Source organism: Bufo gargarizans, chromosome 4, assembly GCF_014858855.1.
Source record: "Bufo gargarizans isolate SCDJY-AF-19 chromosome 4, ASM1485885v1, whole genome shotgun sequence".
NCBI lineage: Eukaryota > Metazoa > Chordata > Amphibia > Anura > Bufonidae > Bufo > Bufo gargarizans.
Window position 1 is genome coordinate 8,170,346 of NC_058083.1, and position 22,982 is coordinate 8,193,327.

Below are 22,982 nucleotides of genomic sequence, written 5' to 3' on the forward strand. Positions count from 1 at the left end.
CGGCATGCCGCTCTGACTCTCCTTACACCGGAGACTCTGTTTGCTCATGGCCGTGCAGCTCCTCATCACTCTACTCCGTTTTGTGCCAGGCAAGCTGGTAGCTCAGTGGTACTGCTGCTGCTGCCCCATGTCCAGGCTTTCTGAGTTCAAAGCCCCTTTCAGCCTTCAAAAATTGTTTATATTATTCTAGATGGGGACACAGGTCGGCATGGCGCCTTCCTGGTCCCCCGTGGAATGCCCGCTGCCGTCCTTGGACGCTGCCTGGCTGCCTCCATTGCCCCCCAAAGAAGACAAGTGGATCCGGGCTCGACCTGCAGCTCCGGTATCCCACCAGCTACTGGGTCTCCTGCTGCCACCCTCCACCAGAACACTGCACTCCTGGACAAGGAGTCAGAAGCCTGATGAGGTGCATCCCTGCTGGTCCTGGAGTCGAGGGAGAAGTTCTGCAGGAGAAGTTCTGCAGGAGCAGATAAGTATTACCTGCATCCCTGCCTTACCCCCCTCCTCCACCCCTCCTCCACGTCCCTGGGGGCCTGCGGTCCCCGCTTGGGCATCTGCCATGTCCAGCGCGGCCGCTAAATTGGTCTTAGTCGCCAAGGCAACCATGTCCTTTAATCCTGTGGCGCTAACGACTCCATCTCTCTCAGTGGTCCCCACAGTGGGTGACTGACTACGAAGAGGCAGCGTGAGCGGCAGCATCCCACCTCGGATGTCTCCGTCTCTCCACCCCCCTCACCTCGCCGGTGGCGCTTGCGGACTGCTCTTCCCCCTCCCTAGGGAGAGTAATCCGAAGGAGAATTATCCGGCTCGGACGAGCCAGGTCCTTTTTGGACTATAGGGCATTTTCAAATCCTGTGACGCCAACCACCTCTCTAAGTGGTTTTCCACAGAAGACGCCCGACTACTAACAGGGAGCGTGAGCAGCAGCATCCCTCCTCGGATGGCTCTGGCTCTCCCCCCCCCCCCCCCCCCCTCGTCTAGAGGCGCGTTCGGGCGACTCTCCCCTCCCTTAGGGAGCGCAAGTCTGAAGGAGAATTTCCGGCTCTGATTAGGTCATGGAGCGGGACCCCTCGCCTAAGCTCTCCACCAGGGTGGCTGACTTAGTGGTGACTGTCCGAGACACCTTTATTCTCCAAGGGGATTCTCCTCCTTCCACTGGTCAGGAGTTCCCCCTTTTTCCGTCCAGGCAGTCGGAGACTACCATGTTCCCGGTCCATGAGGGATTTTTCCGCGGTCATGTCCAGGGCCTGGGGTGGTCTTAATAAGGTTCTCGACCACCCAGCGCATGAATATACTTTCCTTTCCCTGCTGACGGCGAGGAGAGGTGTCTCCTCCCCCTAAGGTGGATCCTCCGGTGGCCGGATTAGCCAATTATGTGGCCCTTCCTGTCTTAGTCAGTTCCTCTTTCCAGGATGCTGTAGACAGACGCATAGACTCTCTTCCAGGTCCTTTTTTCGCTGGCAGCGCGTCCCTGTGACCTACCTTTCACTCAGCAGGGGTAGCCAGTGCTCTCTCGGTGTGGTTACAACACCACCACCAGGAACTGGCGGTACGAGATGCGGCTACTAACACACTGGAGTTGGTTCTCCAGATGTCTCAGGCTTCTAAGATTCTTTGCGAAGCTTCTAGGGACATTGTTTCCCTCTTTGCCCGCAGGTTGGCCATCTCTGTCACTCAGCGCGAAGAGATTTGATTGAAGGTGTGGGATGCTGACGCCTCCACCAAGCGTTCCCTTGCTAATCTCCCCTTTGGGGTTTCCAGACCTTATGGGGATCAGCTGGACGAGTTCATCTCTGCATGCCTTTTGCCGTTTCTCATCTGGTAGGCCGTCGCCTGCTTCCTCCGCCGGGGGTCTCAGGTCGCCCGCAAAGAGCCCTTCCTTTGCACCAGCCTTCCCGGCACTAGAGGGCCCAGTCAGCCCGCCCTGCTGCTCCTAGGCCTATCACATGTCCCGATTGCGGAATCCCACCATCGATTCCTGCGCTTCGCCATTATGGGTCGACACTGTCAGTTTGTCGCCCTTCCTTCGGGTTGGCGACCACCCCGCGGGTCCTTGCCACGGTCCTGGACCGCTCATGGCGCTTCTTCGTACCAGGGGCATTCCTTTGCTGCCCTATCGGGACGATATCCGGATAGAGGCCCCCCTCTCTACCGCAGACCACGGACAGCGTCCGGATCACTGTTCAGACCCTGGAACGGTTCGGCTGGCTGGTAACTTTCCCAAACTCCTGCCTCTTCCCGTCCCAGAGGCTCTCCTTCCGGAGGGTGATTTTGGACACCTCGGCTGCCTAAGTATTCTACCAGCCTTCAAGTCCTCCCAGGTCCAGGGGGCAGTGTCGCATCTGCTGCGCTCCCCGTGCCTCTCCATTCGGGAATACTTGCAGGTCCTGGGTCTTATGGTAGCCTCTTTCGAGGCCTTCCATATGCCCAGTTTCACACTCGCCTGGCGCAACAGGAGATCCTTTACCTTTCAGCGGGTTCGGGCAGCTCTCCCTTGGTGGCTGTTCCCAAAGAACCTGAGGTCGGGGAGTTCCTTTCTCGCATTCTCCTGGACGATCGCCGCCACCGATGCCAGCATCCTGGGTTGGGGGGGGCGTTTTCCAGTCTCGCACGGTTCAAGGAATTTGGTCGGCGGCAGAGTCTCGCCTTCCAATCAACTTTCTGGAACTGAGGGCGATTTTTTCCGCTCTCTCTCTCCTATTGGACCTCTCTCCTTGCGGGCCTCCCAGTGCGGGTTCAAACGGGCAATGCCGCGTGGCCTATATCGACCATCAGGGCGGGACCCGCAGCCGGATGGTGATGCAGGAGGTGAAGAGAATTCTGACGTGGGCGGAGACGCACGTTCCGGTGTTGTCAGCAGTTTGCATTCCAGGAGTGGACAACTGGACAGCGGACTTTCTAAGCCACAACACGGTGGATCCAAGCGGGTGGTCTCTGCATCCAGAAGGGTTCGAGGAAATCTGCCACAGATGGGACCGTCCGGATGTGGACTTAATGGCGTCCGGGTTCAACAACAAGATCCCAGTGGTCCTGGCTCGCGCCCGAGATCCGGAGGCGTACGGATGGATGCGCAGGTGTCTCCGTGGCAGGACTTCAGCCTCCTCTGTTTTCCTCTCCTACCAAAGGGTCTACGCCAGTTCGAGGCGGAAGGGACTCCGACCGTTCTCATCACCCCAGAGTGGCCTCGCCGCGCGTGGTTTTTTCGGACGTGGCTCGGTTGCTGGCGGACGCCCCATGGCCTCTTCCCGACGGACAGGACCTACTGTCTCAGGGCCCGTTCTTCCACCGGAATTTGCGGTCTCTTCGTTTACCGGCAGTGACTGTTGAAACCGCCATCCTGATAAAGATGGGGTTCTCGGATTCAGTGGTTAGGACCATGATCAGTCCGGGGAAGTCTTCTTCCTCCCGGATTTACTATCGTACCTGGATGGCCTTCCTATCCTTTTTTGAGGGTTCGGGGTTCCCTCCCCTTCGGTTTTCCATCTTGATGGTACTGTCTTTTCTTCAGTCTGGGCTTGTGCAGGGACTGTCGCTTAGTTCCCTGTAAGGTCAGGTTTCGGCGCGGGCCGTCAGAGGTCCCTTGCTCTTAAGGGTCCGGTGGTGACCTTTCTTCGGCGGTGGCGCATTCGGTTCCCCGTATGTTCCCCCTTTGTCTCCTTGGGATCTCAATTTGGTTCTGCGCGCTCTGCAGTCGGCCCCCTTCGAGCCTTTGAGGAGGGTCTCTCTGACTGTTCTCATCTGGACTTCCTTGTGACCATAGCTTCTGATACAGCTACATAGCGTAGTGATTAAAGTTCTGGGCTATTATGCAGTGGCTGTGAGTTCACGTCCCATCACGAGCTTTTAAGTCAGACTGGTGTCGGAGCTGGCCGCTCTTTCCTGTCAGGAGCCTTTCTGGTTTTCCACCAGGATTAAGTTGTGCTCCGTCCAGTCCCCTTCTTTTTGCCCAGGGTGGTCTCTCCCTTCCGCCTTGATGAGGATCTTGTCCTGCCTTCCTTTTGTCCTTCTCCGGCTAACCCCAAGGAATGCACTCTGCATTCCCTGGATGTTGTACGGGTCCTGGAGGTGTGTCTCGCGGCTACTGCTTCCGTCCGCCGTTCTTGGCGCTCTGGATCTGCTTGGCTATTTCCGCGGCTTGTCACGCTTGTGGTGGAGTTCCCCCGGCTAGAATTGCCGTTCTCTCCATTGGGGCGGAGGGGGCTTCCTGGGCAAGACGCAGTCGTGCCTCTGCGTCTCAGCTGTGTACGGCGGCCACCTGGTCGTCCTTGCATACCTTTGCAAATTTTTGTCAGTTGCATTCACTGGCTTCGGCTGATGCGGCTTTGGCCGCAGGGTTTTGCAGGCTGTGGTTCCTGTTTGACCGTTGGGGCGTTCCTCCTGGCGGTGCTGGTATTTTTTCCCACCCCATGGACTGCTTTTGGACGTCCCATGGTCTGTGTCCCCCAATGGAAAAAAGCACGAGAAAAGGAGATTTTTGTGAAACTCACCTGTAAAATCTTTTTCTCGTCTTTTCCATTGGGGGACACAGACCATGGGTATAGCTTAGAGGTATTAGTAGGAGGGACACTATGCAAATGAAAGAGCTCCTCCTCCTCGGGCTATACCCCCAGACTCCACCAGGAGGAACTCAGGCGTTGCACAAGCAGTAGGAGAAGGAGCAAGAAAAAATCATGGAAACCATCGGACCAAGCCATAAGGTCCAACCAGAAACAGAAAAACTGAACTAAAGACCCCTCCTGCAACAGGAATAATGGGTGGGAGCTGTGTCCCCCAATGGAAAAGACGAGAAAAAGATTTTACAGGTGAGTTTCACAAAAATCTCCTTTTTAAACATACAGTAGATGCCTCTTGGAAAATTGGCCTGGTTTTTAAGGGGTAGTAAAAAAAAAAAAAAAGCGCACAGCTGAACAAGTAATGAAATCGTATCTATGCCTGTTATGAGCAGATCTACATTTGCATCACTTTTAGGCTGGATTCACACGTCCGTGTGATACCGGCCTGGATTTCTTCCGAGTGCAGGAGCACACAGCGTCATTGGTTGCTATGAGGCCGTGCGCTTCCTGCTGCAGTACAGTAATACACTGGTATATATCAGGACGTGTGAATCCAGCCTTAGGCTTTCTGCTTATTTACCACTTGGGGACCACCTGATCGTACGGTCCCCATTTATATTCCTGATCATCCCTCCAGCACATCCTTCTCCAGTCCTAGTGATTATGAGATCAATGGCAGCCGGATGTCTGCAGGGTCTTAGCAGACCCAGATTAGCTCTGCAGTGAGAGCCTTGTAAACCTCCTGGGGCTGTATCCCCCTTGGAACTGGAGCTGAGGCTTCATTCACATCTCCGTTCTCAGATCCGGCAGGATGTTCCGGAACAGAGAAACCTGCTGGATCCTCTACTTCACCACTGGATCTCCATTGACTGCAATGTAGTCCGCCCGATTTCCAGTATAAATGCTGAGTTTCGGCCAGATAAAAACCATTGCACGAACGTTTTTTTTTTTTTTTTGTCCAGCCAGAAGGGAAACAAGCCTAATATGTCAGCCCCAAACACAGAAGAAATCAGCAATAAAAATGTCATGATAAATGTCCTCCAAAAGTCTTGTATGACCTTATGGAGGCGGGGGACAAAAAAAAAAAATTGTCACCACATATTCTAGCCCCACACACGGCAACCTAAACTATATATCGCCTATGTCAAAATGACAGTTATGGAAAGGCGATAATTATTTTTACACTGAAGGAGTCAGGCTAGACTCCGAAACGCGTCTGGTGATACCCATGACTACCCGCTTGTCCAGAGAATAAAAAGGACGTTATATAACAGATCTATAGGAAGCGTTTCCACATAACTAAACAGCCCATTCATTCACCGCGGCCTCCCTGGCACAAAACCGATCAGAAGAAACACTACTACGCTGACTTCTCATAGGATCACGTGTCCCGCTGAATTTTCTTAAAATACCACGTGAGACACCGAGCCGACACTGAACCTGCCGGGCGCAAGGCGCTGAATCCGCTGTGTGCAAGAAGACACCAGTAAGGTAACAACAGGCAGTGTACTCGCTCCTTGTGGGACGCCACAGGAGTGACTCAAGACACCAGCCCACTACTGGATCCTTGACAATATCTGTTGGGCATCATAGCAATTGTTTTATTATTGCTTTATCTTTTATTACTGATCAGCTGAATTGACCGACTGAGTCCTTCCAATAGGAGTACTGACTATTAACCTGTCTGTGGCCATATTGACTATCACCATTTTTAACCTCCAGACTACCGTGCTTTTTTTGTGATTTTATATTTTTGTGACCTTATTTGATACTTTTAACTATATCTTCTTCATATATTCTCCTTTTTGTATATATCCACATTGCTTTTTTTTACTATATTAGGAGTACAATATCATTTAATTCAACTATCACCTGTCCTCCCCTTAATTACCAGATACAGTGTGCCAGTCTACCAATAAAAACCTTGTTTTTACATTTTACCAGGTATATATAATAAAAATAAAAAAAATACAAATATTAATATACTTTTCTCGCCCATATTCATTGGGGGACACAGGAACCGCGGGTATAGCTATGTCCTCGTTGACACTAGTAAAAGCTGTTAGCTCCTCCCCCGGCAGCTATACCCCCTCCAGCCTGGAGAGAGAGCTTCAGTTTTTTTTCTAGTGTCAATAGGAGGCAAGACTATTATTTTTTTCCTTCTTTTCAGATGGGAAACAGCGGACGCCTCGCCTCCCTGTTCTCCCGGGGTAGAGTTGCGCCAGCGCCGGTCACCCGCACTGCTGCCTCCCCCACAGAAGACAATGTGGACCAGGGCAGCCTCGCTCCCCTGCATCCCGCCAGCCAAGGGGTCACCCATCCAAGCCCCCCTTTTCCAGCATCCTGCCACTACGGTGCCAGTAGCTGAAGGGGTGACCCTGCTGGACCAGAGGTGGGGTAAAGATGGCGGCAGAGAAGAGAGGTGAGTGCACGGGATTAGGTGAGTATGTTTGACCCTCTGGGTTGGTCTCCCCCTCCCTCGTGGTGGCAATAGTCTGCGAACAGACAGGGCTGCAGCATAGCCCAGCACCTGCAGCCATTCCAGCACCCCTGAAGTATTCCCCTCCGGCACAGGTCGTTTGGTTGATGATTGAGTGGAGGACCATAATGGTATGCTGTATGCATTCTGGCGCGAATTTGGACCTGACGTAATTCCGATTATCATGCAGGGAGTGCTCCCACTCCCCTACAAGGCGGCATCTACCCTTCGGGAGCTGACGCCGGGTTAGCCCTCCTGGCGCTCCCTCTTGTATTAACAATCAGGGGCATACTTATGCCTGCAACCATTTCCAGTACCACCCTGTCTGCCTGAGGCCATCAGCACCCCTCCTGTCTTTCCCTTCTCTCCTCTTGTCATTAGAAGGGACATCAGCACATGGGGGGTTAATACGCCGTAACATGCAGGGAGGGGAGCGCAGGAGTCTTCTGCTCCCCTCCACCCTCCAGAGTCTGCTGGCGCCGTTTACTGTTGCGGCACCTACCTCATTGCAACCCTCTTCGGGAGCGGACGACAGTCGGGCCGCTCCAGAGGGGGGTTAACTGCATATGTTCAGCCGGCACCGCGTCGGTGCTCCGGCCGCGATTTTCTTTGCCCAGCCCGCACTGATGCCCTGTTAATGCGACTCGGGTCCCTCTGCGCTCCTCCGTCCCTAATGCATAGTCCCGACCTCCCCCGCTGCAGACCAGGAACATGCACCGGCGGACAGGTCTCTTAGGGGGTTAATAACTTCCCTGACAGGAGTGAGGGGTGCGCTCTGGCGCGAATCCTTCCCGCCACCCGCCCCCAGAAGCCGCTGGGCCCGCCCCCTCCAGGACACCTTAACCCTTTCTGGCCAGACACTGAGGGCCAGCACCAGATTATTCTGAGGATTCTATCTCAGTGCAGGTGCTTCTATGTTATATAATTAACCCCTTCCTGTCCCTCTGCCCACTTGATGTTGGGCATCCAAGTTCTGGATTTTCCCTATCACGCCTGCGCACTACAATGGTGGATCTCCGGACTTCCCAATCTCCCTCCGGGGTCGTTTGGTTGGTTAAGCACGGACTGCGCAATCCGGTGAGTGTACCTTTAGAAGTTCCAATTCCACCCCCGTGTAGTTAGTTTGGTTGATAGCTCCCACCGGCGAGCCTGCGACTGCCATGGACAAGATTCTGAGAGTTAAAGGGAACCTGTCACCTGGATTTGGTGTATAGAGCTGAGGACATGGGCTGCTAGATCGCCCCTAGCACATCTGCAATACCCAGTCCCCATAGCTCTGTGTGCCTTTATTGTGTAAAAAAAACCGATTTAATACATATGCAAATTAACCTGAGATGAGTCCTGTCCCTGACTCATCTCATGTACAGGACTCATCTCAGGTTAATTTGCATATGTATCAAATCGGTTTGTTTACACAATAAAAGCACACAGAGCTATGGGGACTGGGTATTGCGGATGTGCTAGATGCCATCTAGCAACCCATGTCCTCAGCTCTATACACAAAAGCCCGGTGACAGGTTCCCTTTAAGACTGCACACAATGGGCCAGAGCAGGATATTTTCCTCCTCGGTCACCTCCACACCCCCACCCTTCCTCCCTAGGGTCACACTCAGTCGCACCCTCTTCTCCCTGGAGAGGTTCGGTCTGAAGGGGAAGGGGGGGGGGGATATCAGTGGTTCGGTCTCTGCTGTGATTCCGGTGCGTTCTTCCAAGATGGCGTCCGAGGTAGACCGCAATACTTGTCGTATGCATTACCCCCTTCCTTGGGTGGAGTATAACACTACTACTGGATGCTGTACTCCCTTGGATATTACCTCCCTCCATCGGGGTCTAACCGCACTAGAACTGTCAGTGCCGGCAGAAGGCGTTCCCCTTTTGATAGGTGGCGGAACTGCATTCCCACTGGGGTCAGTACTTACTGTATGCTTAGCAGCTTCCATAGGTGGCGCTATGGCATTATCCCTGGTTCAGTGTTTACTGTATGTCTTACCCCCTTACGTAGGTGGGGTATTGATACGGGACTCTCCATATGCCTTGCCCTTTCCGAAAGAGGCGTTCTTTCTCTACTTAGATTCGGTTCCTGCTGGATTCATTGCCACCCTTCATGGTGGCGTACTTGCACTATGACTGAGTGCAGTGCTTGCTGTCAGCATTACCCCCTTTCATTGGTGGGACAGTTGCAGCATTGCATTGCCCCTTCCCACTACCGTGGGAAATGAGCACACATCTTGGATGTTGCACTTTAACTACGCCGCGGCTATAGATGCCTTAGCTTCTTCTACAAGTGGAGCGTGTCTAGACTATGAGACTCACCACGCCAGGCAGAGCGGGGGTGCTGTTGCGACTCGCCGCCGTTGCTGGAGTTTCGTTCCTGGAACGGAACACCCCTTCTATTCTTCCTCCTCGAGGCAGGAGTTTTTTCTCTCTTCTTGGTCTGGTCGATATTTCCGGACCTTCTCTCCGCCGGTGATTCTTATATCATCTCTTCTACCTGTCCAATGTATTGATTCCTTGGCTTGCAGTTGGACATGCCTCATTCAGGCGTTTTTTCTTGGTAGTTTATCAGCCGGCTTCTCAGTCTCCCCACAAGCCTCTTCAGCTCGGGGGGACTTCGGTGGACCAATTACCGTTTCCGGAATTCCCCCCTTGAACTCTTGCGGGAGATGTCTCTCCGGCCCCGATCCTGGAATGTATTTTTTTCTTGTGGCTATCACATCCATCAGGCGGGTGTCCGGGTTGGGGTGCTCTCTTGCAGAGAATCTTCCTGGTTCTTCACAGGGATAAGCGATCCTCCGGCCCGTTTATTCCTTCTCCCGATGGTGGTCTCCGATTTCCATTTCAATGAAGAAATTGTCTTTCCATCACTGTGTCCGCACCCTAGGGAACGGGAGTTACACCATTTGGACGTTGTCAGGGCTCTGACTATTTATTTGCCAGCCTCCAGTTCCTTCCAGCGTACAGGCTCCTCTTTTTTCACATCCCGGAAGATCCTCGCAAGGTGTAGGCGGCCTACGGGGTGGCAATTGCACGTCTGCAATTGCTGAAGCATACTGCACCCGGGGCAGGGTTTTCCCCTTTGGTGTCAATCGGAGGATTCAAGGTTCGGCCGCGCAGTTGTGCAAGACTGCTACTGACCTCCTTTTGCACATTCACAAAATTCTCCAGGTGCATACTCATGTATCGGCAGGCACTGCCTTGGGTCGCATGGTCTTGCAGGCAGCAGTTCTTAGTTGCCTGCAGGGGTGCTTGCTCCATGTGTCTGTGGTTTTCCCTCCCTGTTGGACTGCTCTTGGACGTCCCATGGTCTCTGTGTCCCCCCAATGAATATGGGCGAGAAAACAAGATTTTTGTATAACTTACCAGTAAAATCTCTTTCTCGCTCTTCATTGGGGTACACAGCACCCACCCAGTATTGTTGTTCGGCCACAGTTGTGGCTGTTGCTGGTTGGAACCTAGTTTGGTTCTCGGCCTTGGCTGTTCCACGTTTTTTCGTTGGTTTACTTGCTTCTCCTACTGCATCTCACAAACTGAAGCTCTCTCTCTCCAGGCTGGAGGGGGTATAGCTGCCAGGGGAGGCGCTAACAGCTTTTACTAGTGTCAACGCCTCCTAGAGGACATAGCTATACCCATGGTCTCTGTGTCACCCAATGAAGAGCGAGAAAGAGATTTTACTGGTAAGTTTTACAAAAATCTCTTCTTTTTTTTTTTCAAAAAGTCTGAAAACCACCCAAAAAAGAATTTACATAACCGAACGAAAAAAAAAAAAAAAAAAAAAAAAAAAAAAAGGTAATGGCTTTCGGGGACTCATACTAAAAGAATGAACACTGGTTAAAAAGGGAGTTTTCCACCAGAAAATTCCCAGATAAACCGGGGCCAGAGTCTTGTAGGAATAGCTCAACTGAAAGTCATGATATCTTACATACTGAAGAAAAAGTACTTTTAATCCATATGCAAATGAGCAGTTACTGAGGGCGGGCCCAAGTCACTCTGCGCACCCTGGCTCCTCCTGCTTCCTCGGCCGGCCTCTCCTCCTTGATCGACAGGGCCAGGTTGTCTCGCATGACCCGTGCACAGACTATTACGAGGTGTATCTTATGCCAGCTTATTAAAACTGCCTTAAGAAGAAATGGTTAATAAATTCCCTCCAAAGCCTTTGGATATGGTTGTGCTTTCTATGTGAAGAAACAGTCCTATCCATTTATATGGACAGAAACACATGAAATGTTACACAGATTTAGCAATATGTGTGTGTTTTTTTTCTCCCTGAAACAGCGCCTCTCTCGTCCATGGGCCGTGCCTGGTAGTGCAGCTCAGTCTCATTCAACTGAACAGAGAGGAGCTGCAGAACCATACATGGCCCAGTACAACCCCCTTATCCTTTAGTGTTCACAGTTCAGTAATATTCACCATTAACAGGATGTGACCAGAATATCCCTTTTGGGTGGATCAGTAATAGACTTGCGCCATGGCGAGATGCATTTACATACATAAAATTATTTATTTGTTTACAAAACTAGAATTAAACAGACACCAGATCAGGTGACATTTCCTCTAAAAGCAATGTCGAAATAATTTACTGTCTAATAAATAAGCCTCATTGTGTCTTGTCCTTTCATTCAGTCGCAGGCCTCTCAGGCTTTATCTATGAGTGAATGGAAGAAGCAGGACTCCCAGGGCTCACTAAAAGGCCGCATTCTCCCAACCGTGGGACGGCCATGCCCGTGTTGCGGACCGCAAACCATGTGCACCCCGCATCACGGATTGTCGTCTGTGAGGCGCAAGATGCGGCTAAGGGCTCTTTCACACTTGCGTTCTTTTCTTCCGGCATAGAGTTCCGTCGTCGGGGCTCTATGCCGGAAGAATCCTGGTCAGTTTTATCCTAATGCATTCTGAATGGAGTGAAATCCGTTCAGGATGCATCAGGATGTCTTCAGTTCAGGACCGGAACGTTTTTGGGCCGGAGAAAATATCGCAGCATGCTGCGCTTTTTGCTCCGGCCCAAAAAACTGAAGACTTGCCGCAAGGCCGGATCCGGAATGAATGCCCATTGAAAGGCATTGATCCGGATCCGGCCTTAAGCTAAACGTCGTTTCGGCGCATTGCCGGATACATTTAGCTTTTTTAGAGTGGTTACCATGGCTGCCGGGACGCTAAAGTCCCGGCAGCCATGGTAAAGTGTAGCGGGGAGCAGCATACTTACCGTCCGTGCGGCTCCCGGGGCGCTCCAGAGTGACGTCAGGGCGCCCCAGGCGCATGGATGACGTGATCGCATGGCACGTCATCCATGCGCATGGGGCGCTCTGACGTCACTCTGGAGCGCCCCGGGAGCCGCACGGATGGCAAGTATACCGCTCCCCCGCTCCTACTATGGCAACCAGGACTTTAATAGCGTCCTGGGTGCCATAGTAACACTGAAAGCATTTTGAAGACGGATCCGTCTTCAAATGCTTTCAGTACACTTGCGTTTTTCCGGATCCGGCGTGTAATTCCGGCAAGTGGAGTACACGCCGGATCCGGACAACGCAAGTGTGAAAGAGGCCTAAGGCCTCATGAACATGACCGTACCCGTGTTGCGGTCCGCAATGCACGGGCACCGACCTGTTTGAATGGGGTCCGCGATCTGCATCAGACGGTGCACACCGCAAAAAAAAAGCAGTGCATGCACTATTTTGCGGTGCGGAGGAAAGGACAGTTGTACTGGATGTCACTGCTGCAGCCAGAACAAAACACTGGCAGGGAAAGTAGGACCTCGTGTTGATATTTTATGATATTTACTGCTACTGTCTGAAATTTTATGCATCTCAGATAACCCCTTAAGGCCCAGTTCACGTGGGTGTTGAAGTTTTTGGTTAAAAAACAGATCAGTTGGTTTGTTCATTTGTATGACTCCAAATGCAGTCTTAGGTGAGGACAATGTGTCCGATGGCTGATGTACAGACACAGCTGGGCGGCTCTGTTCGGCAGGTCATACGGCGATACTGTACTGTGCAACAACATCTTCTGCCAGATTCTCAGCTTTTATCTTCAGCAGCAGAGACACAAGAACCTCCATGCTTTTCCTGGAAGTACAGACAAAACTTAATAGTGTACATGTGGAGTAGCCATTTTTTGAAGATTTAATAAGTGTTCCAAATGACTCAAGTTGCACAATAAAGCCTCATGCAGACGTCCGTGGAACACGGTCCGCGAGATACCGGACTGGCATCCTGCTGAGTGCAGGAGCGGTTGGCGTCATTGGCTGCGATGATGACGACGCCGCCGCCACTGTACAGTAATACACTCGTATAGATCATAGCAACCAATGACGCCGTGCGCTCCTGCAATGCCAGTCCAATATCTGACGGACCGTGTTCCACGGACATCAGCATGAGGCTTAAGTAAGCAGCGGTGACAATCAACGAGCACAGTAGTCACAAGTAAACATACAGATCAAGAAGAAGAGATGCAAACAAATATAATGACCCTGAAATCAAGATCTGTAGACACAAGTACTACACGCATATAACGAAGAAAATAAAAAAAACGTTAAATGGTTATTTATTTTTTATATAATAGGAAATAATACAACTTTCTAATATATATGCACTTAAAATTCTGCATACATACTTTTCTTATATCAGTTAGTCGATCCCTATATGCAGTAGAATGGTATAGCTCATGTATCAATCCTATGTGATGTATCCATGGCATCAGTCACGTGACACTCTTCACATCATATGGATCCCTGACATTCAGTAAGCAGCAGTGTAACATGACATACATCCGTGAGATAAGTAAATAGGACTAGTGGTGGAATCCTACCGTAATTTATATTGTGGTTATTACAGTAACTACATCACTGTATTCATTGGGCTGTCTGTAGGTGATTTGTAAAATGGCTGCCTGTCTCTAGGTGATCTTGTCATGTTAATAAAGTTTAGTGTAATCAATAAAATAAAAAATAATCTACATAGTCACTGACAGACACGATGACATACTGCAGTGAGTAATGGTGTATATACCGTTATGTTCAGCTCCTCAATACACTACTCACACCTGTCAGATAAATTTAAATGGGGACTCAGGACACTGCGTGGTCTCAGAACCCAGTGATCGTACCCTTGTAAGCACTGCAGCCCATTCACAAGATTTCCCTGCACAGCGAAGCTCCACGTCACTTGGATAGGGATGGATTACAGTCCCCTGCAAGCTGTGACTGCTGCCGCCCTGGAAAACTGTGGAGGAGACCTCTGTCCCTTCATTTCTAAGCTTGGTTGAGACCCCAATGATCATAACTCTATGGCATATCCTCTGGTTTTCATCACACACAGATGATTTGTTATAGGCTTCCGTCACAAACTGATTGAACTTGGCAGTCTGTTTTTAATCTTTTACACGAACGATACAGATTGGCTCCGGATGCGTTCAGTAAAACTCGCACCATTTTGCAAGCAAGTTCAGTCAGTTATGTCTGCGATGGCGTTCAGTTTTTTCCGTGCGGGTGCAATGCGCTTTGATGCGTTTTTCATGCGCGTGAAAAAAAAATCTGAAGTTTTACAAACAACATCTTTTAGCAATAATCAGTGAAAAACGCCTTGCATCTGGGACTTGCTTCCGGAGGAAATGTGTTTTTCACTGAAGCCCCATTCACTTCTATGGGGCCAGGGTTGCGTGAAAAAAATTTGATTTTTGTACTTACCGTAAAATCAGTTTCTCGGTCAATGCATTGGGGGACACGGTACCATGGGTATACACCCAGCTACCACTAGGAGGCACTAGATATCAAAAAAAGGTTGGCTCTGCCCAAGTGGGCTATACCCTCTCCACAGCACTAGGCTATTCAGTTTGTACCAATAGCAGAACCAACATGTCCTGGACAGGGAAAGGAAAAGAGAACCGCAGCCCGGTGACAGGGAGAGCAAGTAAAAACAGAGGGTGGGATCTGTGTCCCCCAATGCATCAAGCGAGAAACTGATTTTACGCCAAGTACAAAAATCCAATTTTCTAGTTAATGGCATTGGGGGACACAGTACCATGGGACGTCCCAAAGCAGTCCTCGAGGGTGGGAAAGAAAACTCATGCAAAAAGAAGGGTGCACAGGTGCAGAGGAACCATGTGACCCAACAGGACCAGGAGAGGCCTTAGCATGAAATGGTTCCAAAGACAAAATGGGAGACCGTCAGGATCCCAAGGACAGGTGCCTGGGAAACCAGGCCTGCAAGAAGGAACAAGGGGAAACGCCTAGCTCCACCCAAGGTGGGAATAAAATAAAGCGCTAGAGGATAAGGGACAGGACCAGATGTCCTGCGCGGGAATCAAGAGTGCACTAGAGAGCTCGAGGAAGGATCTAGATGAACCAGGGCTCCCCCTGAGGAAACGGGAGAGTAGCGCAGCAACGTCTGTAGGTAGCAACCTAGCGCTCTGCAAATGGAAGGATTGGAAACAACCTAGCGCTCTGCATATATAAGGAAGCTCCAGGAGGAGAAGCCCCAAGAGGACAGACCCAACAAGACAAAAAAATAAATAAAAATGGGGGTGCCTGGCAGGAGACAAAATGCCTGGAAAAAGGACGGAAACTAAAGACTAAAACTAAGTTATCACAGACTAAAACACAGCCTGTCCGTGGCCAACCACATGTAAGGGCCAGGGTAGAGAGGAAACAGAAGCACTGGAGGCTAAACGCTTGAGAGAAATCATAACAAAGGGAAGGGAGCGAGCCTCCTTTCACCGCAAGGAAGGGGGGAAAGAGAAACACCCTATGAGAAGGTGGAAACATCTTCCTGTCATAGAAAACAGCCAACCCCCGAAGGAGGGAAGTCTTAGGTAATGGTCAGGAGAAAAGACCTGCTCCCCATACAGAGGAGGCGAGGAACAAGCCTCTGAAAGACATAATAAAATCGCTGTGAAATGTAAGACCAGAGAAAACCCTGGCCACATAAAGTCACAGGGAAAAAAAGGAACCAGTCACATACCCTGGTAATATAATATAAATGGAGACCCACTGGTCTGAGAGATATTGGAGTAGAAGGAGAGGACTCCAAAACAGCCTAAGGAGAAACAGTTCTCCAAACGAGGGAAAACTCCACCCCAAAAGTGACCATACGATGTAAACTTCAAACCATAGCACTAAACAACTAGGTACCAGGTACTTGACCTGGGGGGGATGGGAAGAGAGGTTAGAATCTCAAGAAGGCAACAACCTATAAGGACCCAGGAAGGAAAAAGGACCAACCCGGCCCAAAGAAGCAGCTGTTATACAGAGCCTGTGCGTCCAAAATGCCATGGGCAGCTTCCCCAGAAGTGAGCGGCCAGCTAGATGATCTGAGAGAGTGGGTTCAGGGACTCCAAGCAGGATAAAGGTCCAAAGAACCGGACCACCTAAGGACAACAATAGTCCGAAAACCAAGGAAATAACATCGGCCACGGGTGACCAACCATCTCGGCCACGGGTGACCAACCATCTCAAGTGTAGTGACCAGCCAACTGTATAACACTGTCCCAGAAGGGGCAAGTACAGCAGCCTGGATTTCCCCAGACATCCATATGTTAGAAAGGATGCAGAAGTCGGCAGGGGAAGCCTGGAGAGACTACACTGACATGTAGAACGAGCTACCAGCAGAGCACAATGAAACCCCCAGGGAAGGGGGAAGGGACTGACAGGTGCATACACCGGCCAGGTCCAAGGAACGGCCCTTCTGCCATGTAGCACAACTAATCAAAGAACATAAGGGAGTACCAAGAACACACAGACCATGGAAGAGGTACGGGACCATGTCCGATACCAGTGCAAGCCGCGGAAAAGTCCACCCACCAGCAGTAGTATGGCACTCACTAGTCCTGTCACAGCCATATCAGAGAGGACGTCCAGCGAAGACACATGTCAGACCACCCAGAAGGATTCTGTATGGTGGAGGACATCAGCGATGACCCAAAACTTCAGCGGCAGCTGGTGCTCACAACACTGCGTACTCTTGCAGGATAGAACATCCAGTGGTGATCCCTGTACTCTGCCAGGACTGTGCCATGTAACTCTGTGAAAAGAAAGCAAGGAGCAGAAATAAAAACGCGAGTACTCCATCAGAAATGGGGTAACGCGGCGGTGCAGCATGCAGTAGCAATTCACAGGGTTGACAAAGTACAAACCTAGCATGCCAGCCAAGCAGTTGTCTGGTGTATAACAGGACTGGAAAGTCTTGTAAAATAATGCGTCAGACAATGAAGTAAAAATCAATCATTTGTAGTACAAAGGCAAAGAGAAGACTAGAGGGCCTGATCCAGGAGGAACTGCACCTGGTGTCAGATCTGAACAGGCCAGCAATATACTGAAACCAACAGAGTAACTCTACTCCGCCCAGGGAGGGGGGAGACATATGGATATAGGTATGCCATGTATGCTAGAAGCAGAAGAGATGGAAACACCACTCCACGTGAATGGGGGGGCCACAGATCAGAGCCAGGGAAGGGAGAGATACGCCCAGTAATGCAGGATCCGTATGGGCCGCAGATTGTACCAATAGGGCATGACCCCTGGAGATACTGCAAATACTCTGCCTATAATAGGAGTAATGTGGCTGCATGGTGCTCACTAAAATAAGAGTGAAACATAGCTACGGCATTGGAAATGCTACAGTATATGGAGGCTGTACAGATACTCTACCTAATAAGGGAGAAATACAGTTGTGAAGTGCAGACTTAAAACCAGACAGGTGTAAACCTCTGGAGATGGCACAGGAACTCTACGTCAGAGGGCAGCGATGTCTGCGTGGTGCGCACTAGAACCGGAGAAGTTCAATAGCTATCACATTAGAAGATGGCCTCTATACCTCGCCTGGTAAGGGAGAAAAAGGGCTGCATGGTGCTTAATAGAACCAGACAGGTGTAATGGCTACAGCAATTACACCTCTCTGGTTCTATTGAGATGGTACAGGTACTTTACCTCTAAAGGGAGCAATGTGGCTGCTTGGTGCACACAAGAACCAGGCATAATAAATGGCTACAGCCTGTGGAGATGGAGCACCCGAGAACCAGACAGGTGTACGGACTACAGCGTCTGAAGATGGTACAGGTACTCTACCTATGAGAGGAGCAATGGGGCTTCTTGGTGCACATTAGAACAGGTGTAATAGCTACAGCCAGTGGAGATGGAGCACCCGAGAACCAGACAGGTGTACTGACTACAGCGTCTGGAGATGGTACAGGTACTCTACCTATGAAGGGAGTAATGTAGCTGCTCGGATACGGCTGCATAGTCTACTGTATCGGCTACAGGCACTTACTCTGGTGAACCAGGGCTCCCTCTGTATATATGATTGCGCAGGGGCGTAACGATCGCGGTCGCAGGGAGTGCGACTGCGACCGGGCCCGGCGGGGGGAGGGGCCCGCTGTACTAACATGTAATGAAGCGCTGTGACGGGGCCCAGCATGAAGTACAGTGACAATGCCGGGCCCCCATCAGGGCGCTCCATTACATGTTTAATATGAAGCAAGGTGGGGGAGGTTTGCGCAGAGGGGGGGAGGAGGAAGAGGGGGGACGCGCGCACTCACTCACTCACATACAGTCCGCCCGGCATTTCTTGTCACTGCCAGGCTGTATCCAGATCATCAGTGAAGCAGGAGCTCTAGAGCTCCCTCTGCTGGCCGCACATCGCGCTGCTGGCTGTGGGAGGAGCTCTGAAGGCCCGGGAAACTGCCTTCAGCACAGCCAGCAGTGCCATGTGAGTGTGGCAGCGCAACACCAGGGAAGAGGGTAAGTATGTGTTTTTTTATTTTCTTTTCCTAACACTGCAGACTGGGGGCAAAGGGGAAGGGGGTTGATGGGCACAACTAGAGTGAGGGGGCACAAAAGTGGGCATCTCTACTGAGGGGGCACCTAATATGTCATAACTACTGTGAGGGGGGCACATATAAAGGCATAACTATGAGGGGGCACATATATCAACTACTGTGAGGGGGGCACATAATCTAGCATAACCACTGTGAGGGGCACATATGTGGGCATATTTAATGTGAGGGGCACATAATCTGGCATAACCACTGTAGGGGGGCACATATCTGGTCATAACTACTGTGAGGGGCACATAATCTGGCATAACTACTGTGAGGGGTAACATATCTGGCCATATCCACTGTGAGGGGCACATATCTGGGCATAACCACTGTGAGCGGGCACATATCTGGGCAAACCCCTGTGAGCGGGCACATATCTGGGCATATCCACTGTGAGGGGGAACTTATCTGGGCATAACTACTTTGAGGGGGCACATATCTGGCATAAATACCGTGAGGGGGCACATATTTGGCATAACTACTGTTAGGGGGCACATATTTGGCATAACTACTGTGAGGGACACATATCTGGGCATAACTACTGTGACAGGAACAAAGGTAGGCATAACTGCTGTGAGGGGCCACAAGAAGGACATAACTTTTGTGAAGGGACCACAAGGTGGGCATTAGTACTGTGAGGGGCCACAATGTAGACATTAGTACTGTGTGGTTGCACTTAGGGGAAATGTCCTAAATTACCCTGCTATACATTGGCATAGCTCAGTCTACCAGGCCAGCACAGCGCCCCCTGCTGGTAGTTTCATAGGGGCAGTCACCATCCCTTCCTTATGTGATTATTCTTTTTTTCTCTATCACCACAGGAACCTTGTTCTGGATCCAGCGGACATCACGCCGACGCCAGAGACACCCTGGATGAGGTAGGACCAGATTTTATTAGGACTGGGTGAGTGTAGCCATGCATTGGGCTTAGGGCTCTTTAACACGAGCGGATCCCGTGTGGCTAAACTGCTGTGTGAAAGAAAGCCAAGCCCCGCTCCGGACAGCAGAGACACTGAGTAGTAACATGATTGATAATGCTCTTTGCCTCTCTGTGATCGTTTTGCTACAAAATCACGGTGACAACTTTATCTCATTGTGATTTTGTAGTAAAAAGGTCACAGAGAGGCACGGAGCTGTCTCTGCTGTCCGGAATGGGGCTTGGCTCTCATTCACGCAGCGGACTAGCCGCACGGGAAAGAGCCCTTAGTAAGAAATTCTGCCGCTTCTTTGTATAAATGGGGGGGGGGGGGGGGCCCGATCCAAAGTTTGCACTGGGGCCCATAACACACTAGTTACGCCACTGTGATTGCGTGTCGCACGCTAGCACCAGACTGGCTGTTTTGGCTACAGCGGCTGGCGGGAACAGTCTCCGACTAGGAGGGTGTGTGGAATATAGCCCCTGGTACAGAGAAATAGCTGCAGTGCTGGGTACAGCATTTGGCAGTGGTGCAAGTACCCCCCTGTTAAGGGGAAGGCGTATGTATGTACCTGGGACACCACGTAGGTGTGCCAGCGTGCTAAACACGTGGCGGGCTGACTTACCTGTGTGCAGCCAGGGGAGCGCCATCCGAAAATCCACTAGGGGGGGATTCCAACCCTGGAGAGGAGAGGTTCCTCAGTGGACATTGGTCTTTAACCACCCAGAGGGAATCTGTATGGTGGAAGACCGCCTGATGCTCTGTTACCGAGAGAGAATCGGAGCAGAGGTGTCCCCCGAGGCAGCGGATGGAATGGCAGGGAAGGGTTTGTCACCAGCCTCAGACTTGTCCTGGGAGTGACCCGAGGAGGAGCGGGACATGGTTGTGACAACCAGAGGTTGTCTGCGAGACCTCGCAGAGTGTGCCCCATCCGTGGAAGGGTTCTGGGGGGGCAGAGGTGGCCGCAATTTTTGGACAGGCAGTGGGAGCAGCGACTCTGCCATAGGCTGGGAGAGTCGGACAGCGTTCCCTATGGCTTGGGACAGGGAAGAGGCCCAGCTGACAGCGTGGCAACCCTTTATCCCCGGGCGCACCCAAATACATGCGACCCCCGAGGGGGGCTCGGAATGGGAGTCCTCAGAAAGAGGACATAAGGCCTGAGAGGAAGCCTGAAAAAGAAAGCAGCCAGCCAAGGCTGCCTACTGGGTCCCAGGAGCCGAGTCCCCAAAGAGGTGCTGCTGCAGCAACTCTGAGAGAAAGGACTCTGCTGGCAAGATGGAGGCTATTTCATCAGAAAACAGTGCCCACGGGGTTAAAGCCCGTGCTTGGCTGACATAAGAGGAGGAACCCCTCCAGAAGCTGAGAGGAGCGGGGAGGGGCCAGCATAAGCCCGGGAAACAAGGGAAGGGGGCGGGAGAGAATGCAGCTTAGCAGTGGAGGAAGTCGGGGCCTCGATTAATGAGGTGGCCAGAAAAGGTGCACCGTCGGCGGGAGCAAATCGCGGGAGACCAGGGCCCTCCGGAATGAAAAAAATAAAATTAAAAAATAAATAAAACGGTGAGGGGGGCTCCTAAGGGGGAGCATCGCTCAGGGAGGGGAAAAGCAGGGCAAAAGAAGCACCGGGGGCGGCCTGGAGAAAACACGGCCTAGTCCTGGCAGGGATGGGAGGCCGGGGAAGGCCGCAAAGGAAGTGGAATGACCAAGGAGAAAGTTAAGATGAAAAAATAAAATAGCAGCAAAACCTTTTTTTGATATCTAGTGCTTCCTAATGGTAGCTGGGCATATACCCATGGTACTGTGTCCCCCAGTGCCATTAATGAGAAAATGGATTTTTGTACTTACCGTAAAATCCTTTTCTTGTTGGATGCATTGGGGGGGACACAGCACCACAGGTATATGCCCAGCTGCCGGTAAACCGAACAAAGAAAAGAACAAGGGTGGGATCTGTGCCCCCCAATGCATCCAACAAGAAAAGGATTTTACGGTAAGTACAAAAATCTATTTTTCTCGTGAATGGCATTGGGGACAAAGCACTATGGGACGTCCCAAAGCAGTCCCTGAGGGTGTGAAGAGACAGCCATCCGAAAAACCTAACGCACTGCCGCTTGCAGAACCTTGCGACCCAAACTGGATGGATGTGGTAAAACCTTGAGAAGGTGTGAACTGAGGCCCAGGTGGCGGCCCTGCAGACCTGGGAGGCAAAGGCCTGATGCCGGACTGCCCAGGATGCCCTGACCGCCCTAGTGGAGTGAGCAGTCAACGTGAAAAGGGGAACACGACCCTTCGCCACATAGGCTTCCTTGACAGCTGACCGAATCCTGACTGGGACAGGAGGGAAGGAAACCCCTCCCAAGAGCCAAGAGGAGCTGGGAGGGGCCAATAAAAAAAGCCTGGGAAGCAAGGGGAACGTGTAAGAGGATGCAGCCTAGGCGAGGGAAAATCCGGGGCCTCGGTTAGTGAAGCGTCCGGAAAAGGTGCGCAGTCGCCGGGTAGGAGCCACAGGAAACTCGTGGCCCTCCGGAAAAGATAAAACAGGTGGGGGGGCTCCTGAGGGGAAGCGACGCCCAGGGAGGGGAAAAAAAAATGGGGTAAAAGGTGCACCTGGCAGCAGGGCATATACACATGGTGCTGTGTCCCCCGATGCCATTCACGAGAAAAATCTGCGTGGAAAACTCACTCGGGTGGATGTTTATCTCTGAATGGACGTTCATGTGACCGCCAGGGCAGGGTGAGTGCAGGAGCTGTCGGGTCTTCCATAGACCACGATCAGCCCTGCACTGAGGCTGTACAGCATTGTATTCTGCTGTAGAGCCTCTCTGGGGGGTGTATTTCCCCTGTAACCATGGCTACTATGTCAGCCCCAGTTACAAGAGAAATCAATGGTGGGAAAAAATAAATAAATAAATAAATAAATAAATAAATAAAGTGAAGGTAAATGTCCCCCAGAGGTCTTGTATGACCTTATGGGGGACGCAAAGTGTAAAATAAAAAAAAATTATAGAAAATAAAACAATAAAACGTTCCAATTAAGTTATTAAAAACAAATGTTAAAAATAGAAAATAAATAAAATAGACATATTTGGCATTTCCACGTCCGTAACAACCGGCTTTATAAATATATCACATGATCCACCCTGTCTGATAAACACCATAAAATAAATAAAAACTGTGTCAAAAAAAGCTATGGTGTTAAAGTGAAATAAATAAAAAAAAAGTTGACATAAAAAA

The 22,982-nt window shown here is 51.0% G+C and overlaps 1 protein-coding gene across 1 annotated transcript in view; it reads right to left on the bottom strand.

Moving 5' to 3' along the window:
• Nucleotides 1-12,651: 12,651 nt before the first annotated feature.
• Nucleotides 12,652-22,982, bottom strand: part of LOC122934575 (intron Large complex component GCFC2-like) — a 39,658-nt gene continuing 29,327 nt past the window's right edge. Inside the window, exon 18 of the mRNA XM_044290148.1 lies at nucleotides 12,652-13,091. Coding sequence (XP_044146083.1) covers nucleotides 12,998-13,091 — 94 coding nt within the window. The 3' untranslated portion in view covers nucleotides 12,652-12,997. The remainder of the gene's footprint in view (nucleotides 13,092-22,982) is intronic.